This window comes from Diadema antillarum, unplaced genomic scaffold (assembly GCF_040938485.1).
Source record: "Diadema antillarum isolate AM-2024a unplaced genomic scaffold, OU_Dant_1.0 seq00000622_RagTag, whole genome shotgun sequence".
NCBI classification, from domain to species: Eukaryota; Metazoa; Echinodermata; class Echinoidea; order Diadematoida; family Diadematidae; genus Diadema; species Diadema antillarum.
The window spans coordinates 177,912-199,221 of record NW_027271545.1 but is presented as its reverse complement, the minus strand read 5'-3'; the positions used below and the strand labels follow the sequence as shown (position 1 = coordinate 199,221).

Below are 21,310 nucleotides of genomic sequence, written 5' to 3'. Positions count from 1 at the left end.
GATATAAAACACCTGTTTCTTGACCCTGGCCTAATCTAAACATCAGTCATCGCCACAGCGCCACAGGAGGGGGGGGGGGGCACCGCGAGAGGAGGAGATTGTTTTGGTTTTGGCATGGGCCATGTAGCTCCATGGTGCGTGTGTGTGTATACGTGTGTGTGTGTGAGTGTAGACATTCAGCGTATGCAGACAGAGCATGCCTGTACTGTAGTGACCGGAACTATTGTCATTCCATTTTGCTCTCCCCTTCTCCCTCCCCCATCTCTCCCCCCTCTCCCTCCCTCTCTCCCCTCGCTCTCCCTCTCTCTCTCTCTCTCTCTCTCTCTCTCCCTCTCTCTCTCTTTCTCAATGATCCAGTCAGCAGGCTGATTGTAACCAGGGAGGTAGTCTCACCTCCCCGTTGTAACTCACTGCCAAATAGCACATTGTCAGCACCGGCAAACTGGCAATGCTCTCCTTCTTATTCCTGTATTTTCGTTATTTACGGGTCGATTTTTTTCGTTCGAAATGTAAAATGGATGACCATAGAATTTCTCAATAGAATATAAAATTGAAAACTTTAGATAGGATAGAGAAAATTGAGTTCACTTTGAATGGTCTGCCACAGGCAGATATCCTTATCATGCTCTTATGTAATACGACAGCTGCTTTCTCAACGATCCAGTCAGCAGGCTGATATTAACCAGGGAGTAGTCTCACCTCCCCGTTGTAACTCACTGCCAAATGGCACCGGCAAACTGGCAATGCTCTCCTTCTTATTCCTGTATTTTCGTTATTTACGGGTCAATTTTTTTCGTTCGAAATGTAAAATGGATGACCATAGAATTTCTCAATAGAATATAAAATTGAAAACTTTAAAAAGGATAGAGAAAATTGAGTTCACTTTGAATGGTCTGCCACAGGCAGATATCCTTATCATGCTCTTACGTAATACGACAGCTGCTTTCTCAATGATCCAGTCAGCAGGCTTGTAACCAGGGAGGTAGTCTCACCTCCCCGTTGTAACTCACTGCCAAATAGCACATTGTCAGCACCGGCAAACTGGCAATTCTCTCCTTCTTATTCCTGTATTTTCGTTATTTACGGGTCGATTTTTTTCGTTTGAAATGTAAAATGGATGACCATAGAATTTCTCAATAGGATATAAAATTGAAAACTTTAGAAAGGATAGAGAAAATTGAGTTCACTTTGAATGGTCTGTCACAGGCAGATATCCTTATCATGCTCTTATGTAATACGACAGCTGCTTTCTCAACGATCCAGTCAGCAGGCTGATATTAACCAGGGAGTAGTCTCACCTCCCCGTTGTAACTCACTGCCAAATAGCACCGGCAAACTGGCAATGCTCTCCTTCTTATTCCTGTATTTTCGTTATTTACGGGTCAATTTTTTTCGTTCGAAATGTAAAATGGATGACCATAGAATTTCTCAATAGAATATAAAATTGAAAACTTTAAAAAGGATAGAGAAAATTGAGTTCACTTTGAATGGTCTGCCACAGGCAGATATCCTTATCATGCTCTTACGTAATACGACAGCTGCTGGAGTCATCAAACCCTGGCTTGGCCTCCAGGTTTGTCACGCTGAGCAGAAAGTTTATTTGTAATGGACAAGTACTTCGACTCCCAACTCTCAAACGACAGATAAACGCACCCCACTTTGGAAAAATTCGGCTGGGGTCTCGCCTCAAACGAGAGATTGACGGCATGGGAGATGCAGCTGGTTCATATCGATAAGGTGCAGCCCCACAATAACGTTCTGGTTCATCGGCTGCCTCTCCCTCCCCATCTTCCCCTTCAACTTCATGTGCCTCCTCTTCTCCGCTATCATCAGAGCTCCAGTCTTCATCATCATCATCATCATCAATGTCGAAGTTTACCCATATAGGGGAAGACATTATGCTCTAGGTACCAGGTACAATGTATTTGTGCAAGCTAACTTAGTGATAATGTACGTGGTACTAATGTGTACATGTTGACAGTCAGTGGGTCGACTGGGAGCGCACATCCCACGGGGCCCGGGTCTGGCCGGGCTAGCTAACGTGTATGCGCGTGTACCAAGCTAGTAATTGTAAGTGCTCGTGCTGAGCGGCGTCTGCTAACTGAGCACAACTCCATGCTTATACGTCATCAATCGGTTCAGGGGTGTTGGTCACGTGACGTATCTTTTTCGCAAAAGCTGCAACGAGGTCCTCCAAAAATGTGATATTTTGGGGAGTTTCTAGAAGTGATAAAAACCGGAACGTCACTGACAACATATTTACATTGATAATCATGACATATATTTTACATTTCTTTTGCATATTAAAACATTTTGCACGCATTTTATTAGGTCTTTAAGGACTCACACATGGTGAACTGAAAACCGAGCATACTAACATTTCTTTAGCTTGTAACTGACATATGCTGAATATTATTCCCCCTGCCCTCTGAAAGAGGCAAGTCATGTGCTGTTTTATTATGTGAGAAAAACGAAAATATGTTGATTTTTCTTTTATATTTTCTTTATATTGTTCTACATGGTGTGACATCACAAGCTGTAGTAGTCTTCACATCCAGCAGTCCCGGAACTAAAACTTCAAAAATTCATAACTTTTGAACGGATTGCCCAATTTTACTTAAACTTTCACCAATGTGTTCTACTAATATTGCCGCAATGTCTCAATTTAATTGTTTATGAAGGTGGACTTGTCCTTTAATAGTATTAATAATGATAATAATAAAACTATTTACATCACTAAAAGCAGATTCTTGTATCTGAACTAGCTATATAGTAGGACTCCCTTGTACATGTGAATAAGCAATCCTGGTCTTGCATAATCACTTTAAAATCAAGTTTGTGTGCTTGTTATGTTTCATCACAGGGAAAATGATGAACTGAAGCTGAAATGGACCCTGGAAGGACACCAGCTTGGTGTTGTATCTGTTGACATCAACCCTACAGGAACAAGTAAGGGGGCATCTTGCACAATGGCTTACTGCATCATGCACCTGTATGTATACAGATATTTGATGATTTGCAGGCCTGTGATACAGTTTTACTCAGCAAGGAGCATTGCCGTCAATTCGGGGGGGGGGGGGGGGGGGGGGGGCAAGGGGGCAGTTGCCCTCCCCCATAAGAATGGGGGAAGGGGGCAAATATATCATTTTGCTGCTCGATGCCTTTCCATATACATTTAGTACACTTATCATCAAAAGTGTGTGCTTGTGATCAAGTGCATCAAACCTTTACATCATGCCTCAAGATTCCTTAAGTGTCTAAGTATAAAAGGATGTAGACACAACATTTTGGCAATGAGATGGTGCACTTACAACCTCCCCCACCATTTATTTTAAATTCTGGCCCTCCTGCAATGGAATGAAAGCAATGGCAAGGACTTTTCCAAACTTTCTTGCGAGTGGTGCAAATAAATTTGCAGATGATTGCTGTAGGGCTTCGTGCGTTGATTACAGATTATGTATTGAGTCAGGTGGACTGTTCTGATGGGTGGCCGAATTAGCGAGCACGATGATAGAGTTTCTCTTTCGCAGACAATTCAATTGTGATTCCTGAGAATACAATCAATTGTGATTCCTGTGAATTAATAATGTTGACTTGCCATGATGCTGCTGTGTGATGTGATTGCTGTGAGACCGATTAAAAAGTCCTCGACCATTACCCCCAAAAGATCCCAAACAACTACTGGAGAAATTCAGTGTATTAGATATCTTAAACACTACACAATGGCCCAAGCTGATACTTTTGCCATGTAGGGATTGCACTTTCATGACTATAAACACAAGATAGTGTTTATTGAAAATCGGCCAAGGCACAATCAGAAATTTAAAATAAAAAAAAATCAGTCTATCTTGAGTCTGATTTCAAGCCGTGTTCGTATCTCTTTTGTTATCCCATCATATTTCGTATATTGTGCACTCATATCAAGTTCTTGCAAAACTTCGAAAGCTCGGAAGGTTTCAAGGCATAACTCTAGCGAATCAATGCAACTGGAGGGTAAAACATTTGACTTTCACTGGCCACATTTACAGACAATCATAAAAATCCATTTGTAATTCAAACAGAGTGGACAGATAAAGAGATGCAAATTAGGGTGGCCCACTGCACCTGTTGAGTAAATTACTGACCAGGAGAGATTGTTGTGTGGAAAACTGCACAACTCTTCTACATTTATTATATCAACAGGTGTAGTAAAAACACAAACAAACAAATAAATAATGATTGAGGTGCTTGAATAAGAATGTTCAAACTAGACTGTAGTCTCAGAACCTTCCTGTCATGTACAGTGTACCAAAATTAATACTTGTTAAGATTTGCGTGGGAAATTGTGTGATTATAATCATATCAAATTGTATCTCAAGAGCTAAATCATCGACACATGCATAGTGATTAGTGTATCACTGTTTGTGTGTGTGTATGTGTGTAGGTATGTTGGTAGTGTGTGTTGTGCTGGTGCAAAGGTTCGTACAAGGCATGCATAAATCAGGGCGTCTACTTGTACCAGTGTTACAGCAAATCGAAAAGGAAATTTTGGCATTTAAGTGAACCTTTTTGGATTTGCTACCCGTTTTCATTTGAAGATTATTATTATTTTTATGCCTCTGCCACGAAATGTCGCTGTTCTTTGTTTTTCTTTATTTTGGTTCTGTTTATGTTGTATATGTTTATGCAGCAGGCACTTCCTGTTTATATGAATATCCTGTATCCAATGTCTTGTAAAAATACTCTTTCACACTTGTACAGTTGCGGCATCAAGCTCCCTGGACAGTCACATCAGGTTATGGGATCTGGAAGTTGGCAAACAGATGCGATCAATTGATGCTGGACCAGGTAGGCACACGGTCAATTCTGTGGGAGATGTAGTTAACTTTGAAGAAGTGTTCTCCTTCCCAACACAGAGATATTAATAGTTAAATACTTTTCCCCCAAGTAGTTTATGGTAAATATGCAGGCTCTTGAGCTCTATTGCTTTCAAGTTTTGTCCATTATTTTTTTAAAATTTTGCCTTGTTCTGTATGGTCCAATTCTGCTTTAATCTAACAGGAGGAAGTAACAAGCCACGGTGGGGGCCCCAATAGCTGGAAATGAAACTTGCCATTTTCTCCAAAATGCATATGTTCAGATTTTCACCAAACTTGGCGGAGATTATTCTTAAAGGTGCATGGTCCCGGTGTTTTAGTCAAATGCGTACGTGGGCGCACGGCGCAAGTTTCCTATAGAGACCTATGCTATTGACTCCTCTTTGGCGCTTACGCTGTGGCCCACTTCCCCGAGTCCGAAGAAGTCCGATCCACTGTAGTCAGTGGTTCAATCATAATTCGGCTCATGATTCGGCTGAGGGGGATGACAACTTCAGCAAACTTCTTTTGTGATGTCATAATAAGAAGCACATATGCACGCACCCTGGCATTACTACAGACATGCGTGATGCGCAGAGAAGACAACGAAGGCAACGTTACAGTGCCGACCGCGGGAAACGTCACGCAAACCCCTAGGGCAAATGCGGGAAGCCCTTTCGTCCGGGCGTACTAGTTTATACGTGGGCGTTTGGACGCGTACAGACGAGGGAAGTCGCCCGCACTTTCACGCTCGTCTAAACACCCGCATTTGCCCGAGCGCTCCAGCGCGGAATTAATAATATGAAAATCAAACTCTCCCGTCAACCATCGGCTACATGAAGGAAATTAGCTGAAATCGATCCGCGAAAATCTTTTGAAAAGTATCAGTAATTTGCCGGATGTTTGCTTTTACGTTCGAAAGTAAAATAATAACCATAACATTCAGCCCCCAAATATGCTAAAGCAAATGTCGAATGATCCCTTTGACGTTTGGAAATGAATAACAATAATACTCCGTACGATGATTAAATAAATGTCGGATGTTTGCTTTTACTTTCGGAAGTAAATAGCAATAACATTCATCTCCGGAAGATGCTAAAATAAATGTCGGATCTTTGCTTTGACGTTCGGAAATGAATAACAATAATATTCAACTCTGTACGATGATAAAAATAAATGCAGGATGTTTGCTTTTACGTTCAAAAGTAAATAACAATAACATTCAGCTCCGGAAGATGCTAAAATAAATGTTGAATGATCCCTTTGATGTTCGGAAATTAATAACACTAATATTCAACTCCGTATGATGATTAAACAGATGTCGGGTGTTTGCTTTTACTTTCGAAAGTAAATAGCAATAACATTTGGCTCCGGAAGATGCCCAAAAAATGGCAGATGATTGCTTTTTACGTTTGGAAGTGAATAGCAGTAACAGTCTGCTCCATATAATAAAATAAATGTCGGATATTTGCTATTACATTTCGAAATGAAGAACAGTAACATTCAGCTGCGTTTGATGGTAAAGTAAATGTCTGATGTCTGCCTTGACGTTCAAAATGAAAAACAGTAACATTCGGCTCCGTACGATGCTAAAATGATTGTCGGATGTTTGCTTTTATATTTGGAAATGAATAACGGTAATGTTCTGCTCCGAACGATGCTAAAATAAATAACAGATTGTTGCTTTTACATTTGGAAATGATTAACGGTATCAATCGGCTCAGTTAGATGCTAAAATAAATAGCGGATGTTTGCTTTCACGTTTGGAAATGAAAAAGGATAACATTCAGCTCCGTAAGATGCTAAAATGAATGTCGGTTGTTTGCTTTAACATTTGAAAATGATTAACGGTAACATTCGGCTCCGTAAGGTGTCAAAATACTAGTAAATGTTGGATGATTGCTTTTACGATCAGAAATGAATAACGGTAACTTTAGCCTCTTTACAATGCTAAAACAAATGTCGGATAAATCAGATAATTTTGCTTAACATTCGACGTCGTGCGATACCAAGTTGATTGCATAAACCTTCGACACTTCGTTGCTGCTCAATTTTATTTGATCTCGACATTATGGACGCTATACCTATTTGATTTAATTGTCCTTATTTTATCAACCTTCGACATCAGCCGCTACTTTATAGTTTTCTCGATCACTCACGTCGAACGGTATGACCTAATCAACTTTGGACATTGGTCGCTATTTAATAATTTCATCAACCTTACACATCGGTAGCTATTATTCCGATGTTCCTTATTCCGAAGGCTCTCTAGTCCGAAGATTCGTTATTCAGAAGGTATATTGTTCCGTTAATTTCATTTTCGGATTCATGAATCTTCGGAATAACGAACCTTCGGAATAACGCCACAAACGTTCGAATTAACGAACCTGTAGGTTTAGGGAATTTGTGTGTTTCGAATTTAACGACCCTTCGGAATTACGAACCTTCGGAATATTACGAACAGCACCCATCCGATTATCAACCTTCGACATCGATCGCTGCTTACTGATTTTATCAACCTTCGACGTCGACCGTAAATAACGTATTTGATTGACACTTTCGACGTCGATCGCTGCACATTAGATTGGCAAACCGTCGAAGTGTCGATCGCTGCCTATTTATTTACTGGTTCCCCAATATCTGACTTAGTTACTGATTTAATCTACCTTCAACATCGGTCGGTCATTATATTGTAAGTGGCCACTTATTGTCTCGAGCTTGATATTTCCCAATGGCGTCCACGTCCACACACACACACACAAAAAAAAAAAAAGCAGAAAAAGATCTGAGTCTTAAAGGTCTAACGAGGCGTGAAAGTCCTTGTGTGATGCTTTTAATTGTGTCATTCACAATAGTGTCACGGTCCCTAAGATGGATGAAAGAGGCGCAGATCTTGAGTTGAAGTTTAACACCGTCTGTCTATTCTTAAAGTACACGATTTGTAGGGAAAAAAGAAAAAGACAAAGAGAGGGAGAAAACAAAGAAAACGTAGGAGAGAGAGAAGGGTATGGCGAAACCACCAGAGTGGCATTATGTAATCAACAAAGCTGCGTTTAACTTCACTCGAGTCCCCGAGAAGTGGTACTACACGTGCATGCATAATGTTTATCTTGGATACATGTACTGTAGGTACCCTTCTCTCCTTTCATGATAAATTGTTTATACGTATCACATAACTATATCAATGCATGTTTACGTCGCAATTTGTCCAATCGGGGTTTTCCCATTTTAAGGAGTGCTTGCTTTCCAAGAAAAAAAAAAAGAAGGATGAAATTAATGATTATGAGCAAAACTGAATGCATTTAAGCAGCGGAATCGCGCTACATCAATAGCACTCCAAAATCTTCGAGTGATCCCGGAGGTCACTCCGAGTGAAAATGAACATTTTCACTCAAAATTCACTCCAATTTCACTCTAAATTGACTCCGTTTTAAATGTATCCACCCCTTCAAGTGTGAATGTTTTCATTTTTTTTTTTAGAGAGAGAGAGAGAGAGTAGGCCTACTGTGCATTGGAATACGAATCTCTGCTGTGCAGCGATATTATGATCGCTATAAAAATGATCAGTTCGATGAGCAAAGCACGTTCTTGCCCTGCCAGCAGTGAGTGCGCCATGTGGTTCCAACATACTCATCTTGTGTGCCCAGCGTGTTTTTATCACAGAACTCTTGTGTGTAGAGTTCTGTCGTTTTTACGTTATGGTCAATTCATGACGTGTGAGTGCTTCGACTTGACGCCTGTGAGATTGACAGGTGCCGTTTACGAGAATAAAAACTGTTAGTAGTGACTATCAATCCCAAAATCAGTTGCTATAATAATCAGACTAATTACTTAAATGTAGAGTTACATGTAGTTACATGTATTTCGAATGACAATGCGCACATCCCCTTTATCATCACACTTTTGATACGGCGGACAGAAGGCCGTTAAATTTCATTGCTCTCAATGATTCGATACAATCATAGCTTTTAAAAGGTCCAATTAAACAAATCGGATATGAAATCACGGTTACAGCTCGTTATTCCGAAGGTTCGTTAGTAAGGTTCTTTAGTCCGAAGGTTTGTTAATCCGAAAATGAATTTAAGGTTCGTTATTCCGAAGGTTCGTTAATCCAAAAATGAAACAAAGCTCGACTTACTTCGAAGGTTCGTTACGGACCCTATATCATTTCGGATCCTATATCATTTCGGATCAACGAACCTTCGAGATAACGAACCCTATTTCATTTTCGGATTAACGAACCTTCGGAATGACGAACCCTATGTCATTTTTGGATTAACGAACCTTCGAAATAACGTCGCAAATGTTCGAATTAACGAACCTTTTTTCGTTTTCGGATTAACGAACCTCTATGGTTTAGGGAATTTGTGTGTTTCGGATAAACGAACCTTCGGAATAACGAACAGCACCCGAAATCACAACGTCTTTATCTTGTAAGATATAAGACAAAAAAAAGGTCTTTATATGGCAGTGTCAAACATTCTTTACGAGACGCTGTTGCCCCGATTTCGTTGCTGTTCCCACGGCCCTCAGTTCATGAACTTGCGATGTTTCTTTATTGCGTGTGTTTCTAGCTTGTATTTGGCACTCACGGAATGAATGCGCGTACAGTATGGTAGGCTATATACTCGTGCTCTTGTTGTTGCTGAACATTTCCCCTTCACAGTGATTGTGTGGCATGATCGTTGAGTATGTTCAGATGGTGTTAGTGCGTTGATTAAAATGTTACCACAATAGATGCACGTGTGCTATAACAACGATCTGAGGTCTTTGCTCCGCGCTGCTTTCTTGTTTACAAACATTGAATCTTGGTGAACTTAATTCACTATCGTCCCCATGCTAACATGCAAAAGAAGAAAACGCTTTTGTTCTTGTTTATGTGTACCATGCAGTGAACAGAAGGTAGACCTGTAAACTGTGCCGCTAGGCTCTATGTTATAGCTGTAGTTTGCACTTTGACGGATTGTCACTGCTCGTCTACTATTCGAAGCGAAATGAAAATCAAACTAGAGATCTCGTGCTGTATACTTTCTCGTGCTGTGTACTATATACCATATTTAAAATGCAATTTGTGGTAGTACTTGTCAACGCTGTGTTTTTGGCTCAAACTTTTCTCTCTCAAACTTACTTGGTTACGCAGGGGCGGATCCAGGGAGGACCGCAACCGGCGCCCACCCCCCCCCCCCTTTATTATTTTTTTTTGTTGAAACAAAAGAAATGTAAAAAAAAAAAAAATGGGGGAGGGGTGTGTGCGCCCCCCTTTAATTTTGTAAACGCGCCCCCACTTTACGGAATTCCTGGATCCGCCCCTGTTACGGGATAATACCTATCAGAATCTTCATGTAGTATTTCTTGTGATTTTGGTGCAAGCTGCATGGCAGTATTGATTTTGAGACACTTCTATGGTCCGTCAGCACCTGATTCTCTTTATGTGACGATGTGCACGTGAAAAGCATTCAAACTTTCCCATGTTTTTGCTCTTGCATTAAAGGCGTATTAATTCACCACGTACATGAAACAAAACCCCCATAGTTCTGAAATGTGAGTTATAGGGATAGAAACAACCGCTGGAAAAAAAAAAAATGAATCCGTATGATCGAAAATACAGTACACAATGTGCTATTCCGAAGGTTCGTTAATCCGAAAATATGAGGTTTGTAACTTGCTATTCCAAAGGTTCATTTATCAAAAAATGAAATAAGGTTCGTTAATCCGAAAATGAAACAAAGGTCCTAATTCCGAAGGTTCTTTACAATCTATAAGAGAAATACTGATATCTCCTTATATTCTAGGCTTTATTGGGCAAGTCCAAGATAAGGTCCCCTCAGAAGACAAAATTTCATCTTTGCTCAATATTGACATGTTTGGTATCATTTTGAAGCTTATGAGTTGAAGTTTTGATTTCCATGGAAGAAAAAATTATATTACGTAAATTTATGCAAATTTCAAGGGCTTCATTTGCATAAATGTGAAACACAGCGTTACGTATGGGACATTTATAAAAATTCATATTAATTCAAAGGAAAGCAAATGATAATTGATTAATATGTGGACATAAGAAGTTCATCAAATAGTTTAACTTGGTATGAAAATTTAGGGATTATGCAAAGGATTATGCAAATTAGCTCGTGTCCTATCATGAGATGTCCCATACGTAACAAATTGAGGTCATTTTTTTAGGTTTTTTCTGAAATTGCTAAGGTTATATTAATGCCCTTTTCGAAAGTTCTAATTTATTGTTTAGAGAAATTAAATACCACAGAAAAAAGAAAAAACAGTAAAAGGAATATTTTTTATAAGGCATTGAAATAATGTTACGTATGGGACAAATGCGTTACGTATGGGACATCCTCATACATAATGCATGTGAAGGCATGTAGCTAGCTGGGAAGGTCTCTCAGTACACAAATGGTCAATCATCCTGAAGAAAGCATCCCAACATTGTCGCTACTTTTTGAGTTATAGACACTTTAAACAATACATGTACTTGACTGAACAATTTTCAGAAAGGGGGAGGGGAAAATGGCAAAATACACAATGAAAAAACTGTGCATTAAAGGGATGGTATAGTTTTTTGTAGAAATGGGGATTCAGTTTTCAACATTTAATGAGGTGATCGGAAACCAATTATATGAATTACTAAAGAGCATACAATCCTAAGACTAGAGGAATTCAAAGTTTAGTGATGGAGATCCAATTTGAAATGGTTGTGATATAAATATTTAAAAAGAATATAAAGTAAAATGATTTTTTTTTTCATTGCAAGTGATACACAAATTGTCCTTATTCAGGTTTCAATAATAGCCACGACAAAATTCATGGGTATACATACTGAGGTGTGACTCGAATCAATGACCTGACTGCTAGACAGACATCATATATCTACTCGATCACTGGGGTTCCACGCGGCAGGTATTGCTTATTTATAAAAATTAATATTTCTTGTGTCAAGTTGTTTTTTATTGAAACAAAATGGCAAACTGCCCAATCAATGGAAGTAAACACTTTAAACTATTCAATTTTTCAGTAGTAACTATCCTGATAAAATTAGGGCATACCCCATACTCAGGTTGGTCATGAAAATATAGAATATGATTAAATATGATTATGATGGTAAATATTTGGGGAATATTGTTCCCTTATCAATCTGGATCAGTATTTGAGTAGTTTCAACTGATTCCATTTCAATAATTATGCAAAAATTTGTTTATGGGTATTTTGCAAAATTATTTTGCAAAATACCCATAAATGTGTCTCTCCACACACTAAATGAATGGGGGACAAAGGGCATGCATACTCAGGTTGGTCATAAAAATATAAAAATATGATTGAATATGATTAGGATGGTGAATATTTGGGGAATATTGTTTCCTTGACAATCTGGATCAGTATTTGAGTAGTTTCAACTGATTTTACTTCAATAATTGTGCAAAATACCCATAGACATGGTTCTTCACACACTAAATGAATGGGGGACAAACTGTCCCATACGTAACTGTCCCATACGTAACACGTCATGTCTGTCTTTAATTAGAACCTGTAATTAGAGCTTTTTACCTAATGACACGAAACTTACCTATGATAATCTTGAGTGTTGTGACTTTCATCACAGTGAGTTACAAGTTGTAGAATGAAATACTTTCAGAGAGTTTTGAGGTTGAAAAAAATGTTCAAAAAAACAAAATTTTTCTGGTCCCATACGTAACGGCACATATTTTCTCTTCTAGAATATAATTGTGAAGGTCATTTTTCTCAATTTTTTGCATGATTATACTTCTCCTAGATATCAATCACCATGATAAAGTTTGATATGATCAAAAGCCATTAACACTATTTTTCAGGTCATAAAAGTCTCTGAATGTCCCATACGTAATGCGCGTGTTATCTTGGACTTGCCCTATTACAAAAAATTATGTAGGATGCTTTGCACAACGGACCTATTTATTATGCATCACATGTGATATCTAAAACATCTTTTAAATCACTGCTCCCAAAGGTAAACATATGACCTTTGTGTATCTACTCGTTTGTGTGTATGTGTGTGCGTGTGTGGGGGGGGGGGGGAATAGTTTCCTTCTTCTTCTTCTTTTTTGTTAGAGTTTATCTTAGTTGATCTTGATACAGTGTACCTCTTTCGGTGCGCCCTTTCTCTTGTTATGTCACTTCATCTGTTTCTACATTTTGAAGCAAAGTAATTTGTTCAAGCATTGTGTATGTCCTCGTAACCGTAATGTGTCATTTTGCGGCGATGAGTCGGTTCTAGTAGGCCCTATTATCGCTGTGAGATGTAATTTTTGTAATAACGTGTTGAGAATAACAGATTTTTGTTTCTGAACGAAAGGAAAATGACGGAATTGTTTTGATAACCAATGTGGATGACGTGTTGAGAATTCTGATTCCTGTTTCAGAACGAAAGGAAAATGACGGAATTATTATTTTGATAACCAATGTGGATGACTACCTTCTATAAGTGATTTTGGTGTGAAAAGAGAGTTTGCTCAAAGAAACGCTTCTCATGAATGGTCAACGAAACAAAATACATCATACAATGCAACGTGACTCGCGTGCATTTAGCAAACGAAATGTCTAGACCTCCTTTAAGTTCAAGTAAAATGCATAAAACACAGAATAAGAAAGCAGACAAACTAACAAATATGGAATTAATGACCGCAGACGTAATGTAGGAAAACCTGACACCTATGCTTGAAGAAATTCCCACAAAAGCAGAGCGCAAGATAAAAGAATACATGTGCGTAGTCCATACAGGTCGTGATGCGCTCGGTCGAAATGCGTATGTCGCAGTAAACGAAATTTTAGGCATGTCTACACATGTATATAATACTTGAATTCTACATACATTGTTTAGTTTTATCTTTACAATAATATATAAAACAACCCCTTTCCGCATCCCTAGAAGTCATAAAAGAAAAAAAGAAAAAAGAAAATCGCCCTTAAAGTTCAGGTTATGTTCAAGCTCACAACCCGTCCCCCCCCCCCCCCCCCCATGATGCAACAGTCCTGCTTAGCGACGGCGTTAACGCTTCATCGCACAACACATAAATGGCGACAGCTTTGGTGTGTGAGAAAATTCATTCTTAAATGGATGCACCCCCAATGCACTCAGGATTATCACTGACCCTCCTATGCCTTTTGTCTATCCACCCTCCTGCTTTAATCCCCCTCCCTTCACCTGTTGGCCTCCTTGCCCATGACCTCCCATCCTCTCATTTTGTTTTCTTTGTTCCGTGTCCCTAGCCTGTCCCTGCACTGTTCGTGTTGTGTGAACTTCTTTATAATGTGATTGCTTTCCCTGCCTGATTATCATTTTGCCTCTGACGAATATTCTTCTGGAATCAAAAGCTCAGGCCCCTTTAGAGTATAGACTCCATTTTACTCCTTTGGCACGCCACTGATATTCGATAAGCAGTTTTCAGCATTTTTGTGTTTGTTTGTTTTTGTTTTTGTTTTGTTTTGTTTTGTTTTTGCTACAGATAATTAGCCAATCACAAGACAGATATAATTCGATTCTAACCAATACCAAAATACGGTTGCCTGAATGTAAACTTTGGTGTGTTTGTGTGTGTGTCGGCTGCAGTGTAGTTTGAAACAACAGAAACAGAAAAAAGAAAGAGGCACGCAATGTGTGCTATACGAAAAACCTCATTTACCGAGAAAGTTGATCGCTTCCATTCTCCTCCCATGTTGTTGTCAATGGAAGCTAAAGAGAATGCTTTTAGCAAGTATACCAGTACCTAAAGAGGACCTGAGGAACCCGTTGTTTTGAATGCTGTGCTCGGTACGAATTCAAAACGCAGTCGAAGTTATCAGAATGCCATTATAATAGAACTGATAGCTCTATAGAAAACTTGTTTAGGTCAGTAAAGGTTGCCGTAATGCAATCTTTGTGGAATTGACTCATTACATCTGAGCATTTTGAAAAACGTGTAGAGTACTTTCGTTTTGCATATAAATGTTAAGAAATAGTTTGAACTATGAAAATAAAAAAGTATGGTTACTTCAACGATGTTGAATAGTTCGATTAGCCGTGATGCATAAAGTAGAATTCATGAATTCATCTGACTAATCCTTACCGATTGATGATCACTTCTATAAGCCAACAGTTCAGCTGAACTGCTTTGGAGTGGTAAGACGCCAACTAACGAACAAAATGCCACATAATCGCGCGATTTTCAAACATTTTTGTGAGCGTCACCCGACCAATTTCAAGTGACGAATGTAACACTATTATATTACTGTATAATAGCAGACCGCTTTACAATTTATAAATATTACGATCAACTGTTAATAAAAAAATAAATAAAACGATGAGGCAAAGATGAGGCAAAGTACGGGTAATTGCGAAAGGGTGTATTCCCGCCTTTTCTAGACAGGTAAACGATGAAAACTTGGTACATGTTGTATGCTATTATAATTATTATAAAATCCTGTAGCCAGAGGAGTAAAAACTCCTCCCAGTTAGAATAGGGTTAAGCCAGCTGGACAGAGCGATCAATGGGCGCGATTATCACCACGCGTGGTTAACCTAAACAATGCTCGGCCGGCTTGTTCGGTTTCAGTGTTGTTTTTTGTTTTTATTTCCCCCTTTTAAAAACGAAGGTTCCTTAGTCCAGCCATTGTTTTCGCTTCCTGCTCAAGACATTGAACAGTTCAGCAAAGCTGAAGTTTAGATCACTAAACAGCGACATGAACTCATGATGATAATAGGACTTAGATCACAGCCGAAAGTGCGCTCCTTCATTACTCTAGAATGAGAAAGAATACCCTGTCTGTGTTCAAAGTTGGGTTACGGACGATGAAAAAAAAAAGGTTTGAATCATGAATTGTCGGATGACGTCGACAGGTTGATGATATAAATATTAGCGTATCATGGGAAAGATTAAGTAATGATGAGCCCAATGATATCGCAGGGCTCCAAACTAATTTTTATTTTTTGACCACCAAAATCATTGATTTCTATTTTTTTTTTGTGGCCAAAAAAAAAAATCAAGAAAAACATAGGAAAAACTAAATCGGTCCTGCTAAAAACAATTAAGCATTACTGACGTGACAGGTACCCGTGTCTAAAATAAATGAATACAAAAGTAGATCATCTTATCACCATTATTCTGAATTCTAAGATTTAGCAAATAGGCTTATAGATAATTATAAAAGTCGATGCCTATTAGGTGGTCATAGCTTACTTTTGGGATGAGAAAGTGGGAGCATTTCCAGATTGTTTGTTTTAGCATTGTAAAGAGCCGAAAGTTACCGCTATTCATTTCTGATTGTAAAAGCAATCATCCAACATTTACTATAGTATGTTAGAACCTTACGGAGCCGAATATTACCGTTAATCATTTTCAAATACACTGTATAAAAGCAAACAACCGACATTCATTTTAGCATCTTATGGAGCTGAATGTTACCCTTATTGATTTCCGAATGTGAAGCAAACGTCCTCTATTTATTTAAGCATCATACTGAGCCTATTTATACCATTAATCATTTTCAAATGTGAAAGCAATACTAGTAATCTGTTATTTATGTTAGCATTGTACCAGAGCTGCCAACCGTTCCGAAAAATTCGTATACGAAAAATCGAAGGGAATACGACAATATGAAAACGTCCTTAGAAAGTACGAATTCACAGTGGGGAAAATTAATGGGTAAAAATATAGCAAACGCACGTCGCATTGTGCCATGTTATCTGTATTCAGCTGGGATATCGATGCAACGCGTACGCACCGTATGAGGAAAGCGCTGAATAGAAAAATGTGCGCACACGCATATCGCTGCTTGCGTACTGTGTACACCGAACAGAACTTCGCGCGCGTGAATCCCTGTCGCCTACGGACCCTGGATGTTTACATGGATCGCCGTGGTATCCCCATGTGTGGCCGGCCGGCTGGGGAGTCTCTACACACTGTAGCTAGCTGCCACTACAGTACCGTATGAGGCGGGGTGAAAGCGTCCCGTTGTGCAATGTCTGCTTCGTTTTCTCTTCTTTTCATCCTCTTGTCCCTTGCCTCCCAAGTACGAAATGATTTTTAGAGTGTTGTGTGTTTTTCTTATAACGCTATTGCATCATTTTCTGCGAGGAAGTTGTAGAGGTGAGTTTCTGTTCGTGTATTGATGACTGATGTGCACTGCCCTCTGCAGTATATGTGCAGGTGAAAAGCGTTCGAACTTTCTTTCCCGAGTATCGTGGAAACTCGATTATTTCTAGGCCTATTAAAGGAGATCTCATATAACAATACTTATAACAAGCTATTTTCCGGTCAAAATGAATCAATTTCCTTTGTTTTGTATCGTTTATTGACTTGATCCCATAGGATCTCGTCGCAATACCGAGTTTTATATGTGTGTTTATTTTCGCGTAGCTTTCGGTGCTGCAAAACTTTTGCTAGGGCCTAAGCTTACTACTAAACTTCGTTTTATTTCCGTCGTTTCTCACACCTCGTTTAGTACGATTTCTTCCATTTTATATCACTTTATCCGTTCCCTTTATACTTTGAAGTATTTAAACGTAATTCTCTTAGTGTCTCGCACTGTTATTTTCGTAACGGCGATTTCTCCGCTTCGCTGCAATCGAAGCGACGGAGTTTGATCCCAGCCGCTTCGATGTGCTATTTGTTGTCTTTTCTAAATGTTTGTGTTGTTGGGAGGTGATGATACTTTGTATTTATTATTGAGTTTCCTAGGTATTTATCTCGAGGGATTATGCGTGTTTCTTAATGTTGATCATAGGAAAAGGCTAAAATGATCTTGAGTGATGTCTGATAGTGATGATAACTATGCTGGTGACTGGTGTAAAAAGACAGCTTCCTGTGAATGCTTGGCGTACGTGACGTTTGTTTTATTTCCCTTTCCCTCTAGTCTTCTTTCCCCCTTACTCTTCTTTCCCCTCTCAAGAATGATTAAAAAAAAAGAAATTACGTACACCTCACAACAAAACGAACCATGTGCTATAGCAACTTTCGTAAAGTTAAATCTAAATGTTCAATATCAGCAAAGAATAAGGCGAAAACACGAATGACAATAAATAAAAGCGAAGAGATTGTGTATGCAGTCTCTTCGGCTCGAAGAAACTTGACACCCCACCCCTCTCCCTTGTGGAAATTTCCACAAAAGCAGGTGCCACACCCAGGTGCGTGCCAGACGAAAGAATGCGCGCATTGGAATAAACAGCGTGTAAGTATCCTGGAAATATCGATCGAAGAACCAGCTCATTAGTTGAATTAAAGGAATAATTCCAAAGATATCATGATTCTATATATGTCTATAGCCTTTCTTTTGGCGCATAGTAGGGAACATCGAACAGTCGATTATAGTGTACTTGATCGAATATCTAATGTTCCCTGAACAATAAAAAAAGATTGATTATTCAGTCAATTAAAAATGCAATCACAGAAATACATGAAAGGTCTCGTATGCCCAGACAAATTCACTACGAGAAGGTCCAATGAGATGCAGTCATCACCTGGTTAGACAGCAAAATACAACGTGTAATGACAATTAATTTCAGTTCACGCGCAACTGCTTATTACTTTTCAAAGTTTTGGCTATCAACATTCGTTCGTGGGTGTATTTTGTTTGTTTGTTTGTTTGTTTTGTGTGTTTTTCCCTCGTGAAAGACGTAATGATTTCTTCATATCGAACGTAAACTGCATGTTTACCGTAAACAAGCCATTCAGCTCAGCTCAGCTATGGCACATTCGATCCATCGAACTTGCAGTAACCTCTTATAGGCAGGAGCACATGGCGCATTCATTTAAACTTGAAAATGAAGCCACGTGTTTGCACCACATCGGCGCTTCCACACACAGCGCGGCATTTTGCGATCATCGTTATAGCAGACTTTCCGATTCCAGTCAGGGGAAAAGGAATTGGAATACTTCGAAAAATACTGATGTTTAAAATCCAATAAAATGAAAAAAAGCCTGAAAACAACGCATGATTATGTTTTGATAGTACATAATTGGAAACACAGAACAGAGTTTTGCATCCGCTCACACAGAAGCTCTCTTGAGAAGATCAAGCATTCCCCGTCCCCTGCTAGAAAGTGGAAGCTTCCATAATCAGCCCAGAAAGTTTTTGGAGGTACAAACTTGCACTTGTACACATTGCGAGAAAGCAATAAATCAACGCTGAACATTGCGTAGTTTAGAATCTTTATCGTGCTGGTGACCAGATGGATGCTTCGGCATGTGTCATAACGTTATGTTTAGAGCCTGTAGGCCTCATAGCAAAAAGAGGGAGATTGAAAAAATACGAATTCTGGTGGAAAATACGAATTTTGGAGCTGCTGAGTACTAATTTGTGTTTCGAAAGATTGGCAGCTCTGTCGTATACGGAGCAGAATTTAACAGTTAGTCATTTCCAAATATAAAAGCAAACATCCAACATCTATTTTATCATCGTACGGAGCCGAATGTCACTGTTGTCCACTTGCGAAAGTGAAATGAGTCATCTGACAATTATTCCATCATATCGTACGGGACCGAATTTTGAACGTCAAGGCAGACATCAGACAGTTTTTTTTTTGTGTGTGTGTTTTGTTTTGTTTTGTTTTTGTTTTGTTTTTTACCATCAAACGCAGCCGAATGTTACTATTCATTTCGAAATGTAATACACATGTAGCAAATATTCGACATTTATTTTAGCATAGTACGGAGCAGAATGTAACTGCTATTCACTTCCAAACGTAAAAGCAATCATGTGACATTAATCATTTTGGCATCTTCCGGAGCCGAATGTTATTGCTATTTATTTGCGAAAGTACATAGCAATATAAATTATAAGCAAGCATCCGACATTTATTTAAACATCGTACGGAGTTGAATATTATTATCATTCATTTCCGAAAGTCGAAGGGAGCTGATTGTTATTGTTATATTTCGAACGTAAAACCGAATATCAGACATTTATTTTATCATCGTATATACGGAGTTATTTTGGTTATTCATTTCCGAACGTCACAACAAACATGCGTTATTTATTTTAGCATCTTCCGGAGCTGAATGTTATTGCTATTTACTCTTGAACATAAAAGCAAACATCAGACATTTATGTTATCATCGTATACACGGAGTTGAATATTATTGTGTTCATTTCCGAACCATCGAACGCAGGTGAATGTTACTATTATTCATTTCGAAATTTAAAAGCGAACATCCGACAGTTACTTTAGCATCGTATGGAGCAGAATATTACTGCTATTCACTTCCGAACGTAAAATCGTATATACGGAGTTGAATACTTTTGTTATTCATTTCCGAACGTCATAGCAAACATTCGACATTTTATTTTAGCATCTTCCGGAGCTGAATGTTATTGCCATTTATGTTATCATCGTATACACGGAGTTGAATATTATTGTGTTCATTTCCGAACCATCGAACGCAGCTGAATGCATACTGTTATTCATTTCGAAATTTAAAAGCGAACATATGACAGGTACTATAAGCATCGTATGGAGGAGAATATTACTGCTATTCACTTCCGAACGCAAAATCGTATATACGGAGTTGGATATTTTTGTTATTAATTTCCGAACGTCACAGCAAACATTCGACATTTATTTTAGCATCTTCCGGAGCTGAATGTTATTGCCATTTACTCTTGAACATGAAAGCAAACATCAGACATTTATGTTATCATCGTATACACGGAGTTGAATATTATTGTGTTCATTTCCGAACCATCGAACGCAGCGGTGAATGTTACTGTTATTCATTTCGAAATTTAAAAGCGAACATCCGACAGTTATTTTAGCATCGTATAATGGAGCAGAATATTACTGCTATTCACTTCCGAACGTAAAAGCAATCATCTGACATCTATTTTGTCATCTTCCGGAGCCGAATGCTATTGCTATTTACTTTCGAAAGTACAGGCAATCATCCGTCATTCATTTTATTATCGTAAGAAGTTGAATATTTTTGTTATTTATTTCCAAACGTCAAAGGGATCATTCGACATTTACTTTAGCATCTTCGGGAGCTGAATGTTATTGCTATTTACTTCCGAACGTAAAAGCAAACATCAGATATACATTGTATATTTTATCAACGTATATACGGAGTTGAATGTCATTGTTATTCATTTCCGAACATCAAAGCAATCATTGAACATTAATTTTACCACCGAACGCACCTGAATGTTACAGTTATTCATTTCGAAATCTAAAAGCAAACATCCAACAGTTATTTTAGCATCGTATGGAGCAGAATATTACTGCTATTCACTTCCGAACGTAAAAGCAATCATCTGACATTTATGTTATCATTTTCCGGAGCCGAATGTTATTGCTATTTATTTTCGAAAGTAAAAGCAAATATCCGTCTTTTATTTTATCATCGTACGGAGTTGAATATTTTTGTTATTCATTTCCGAACGTCAAAGGGATCATTCGACATATAGCCTACTCAAGCATCTTCCGGAGCTGAATGTTATTGCTGTTTACTTTCGAACGT

General features: G+C 38.6%; 1 protein-coding gene across 1 annotated transcript in view; it reads left to right on the top strand.

Annotated features, from left to right (window-relative positions):
• The window catches only part of LOC139736118 (uncharacterized), a 110,975-nt gene that overhangs the window by 20,803 nt on the left and 68,862 nt on the right, over positions 1-21,310 (top strand). Inside the window, exons 3-4 of the mRNA XM_071646850.1 lie at positions 2,864-2,949; positions 4,741-4,827. Coding sequence (XP_071502951.1) covers positions 2,864-2,949; positions 4,741-4,827 — 173 coding nt within the window. The remainder of the gene's footprint in view (positions 1-2,863; positions 2,950-4,740; positions 4,828-21,310) is intronic.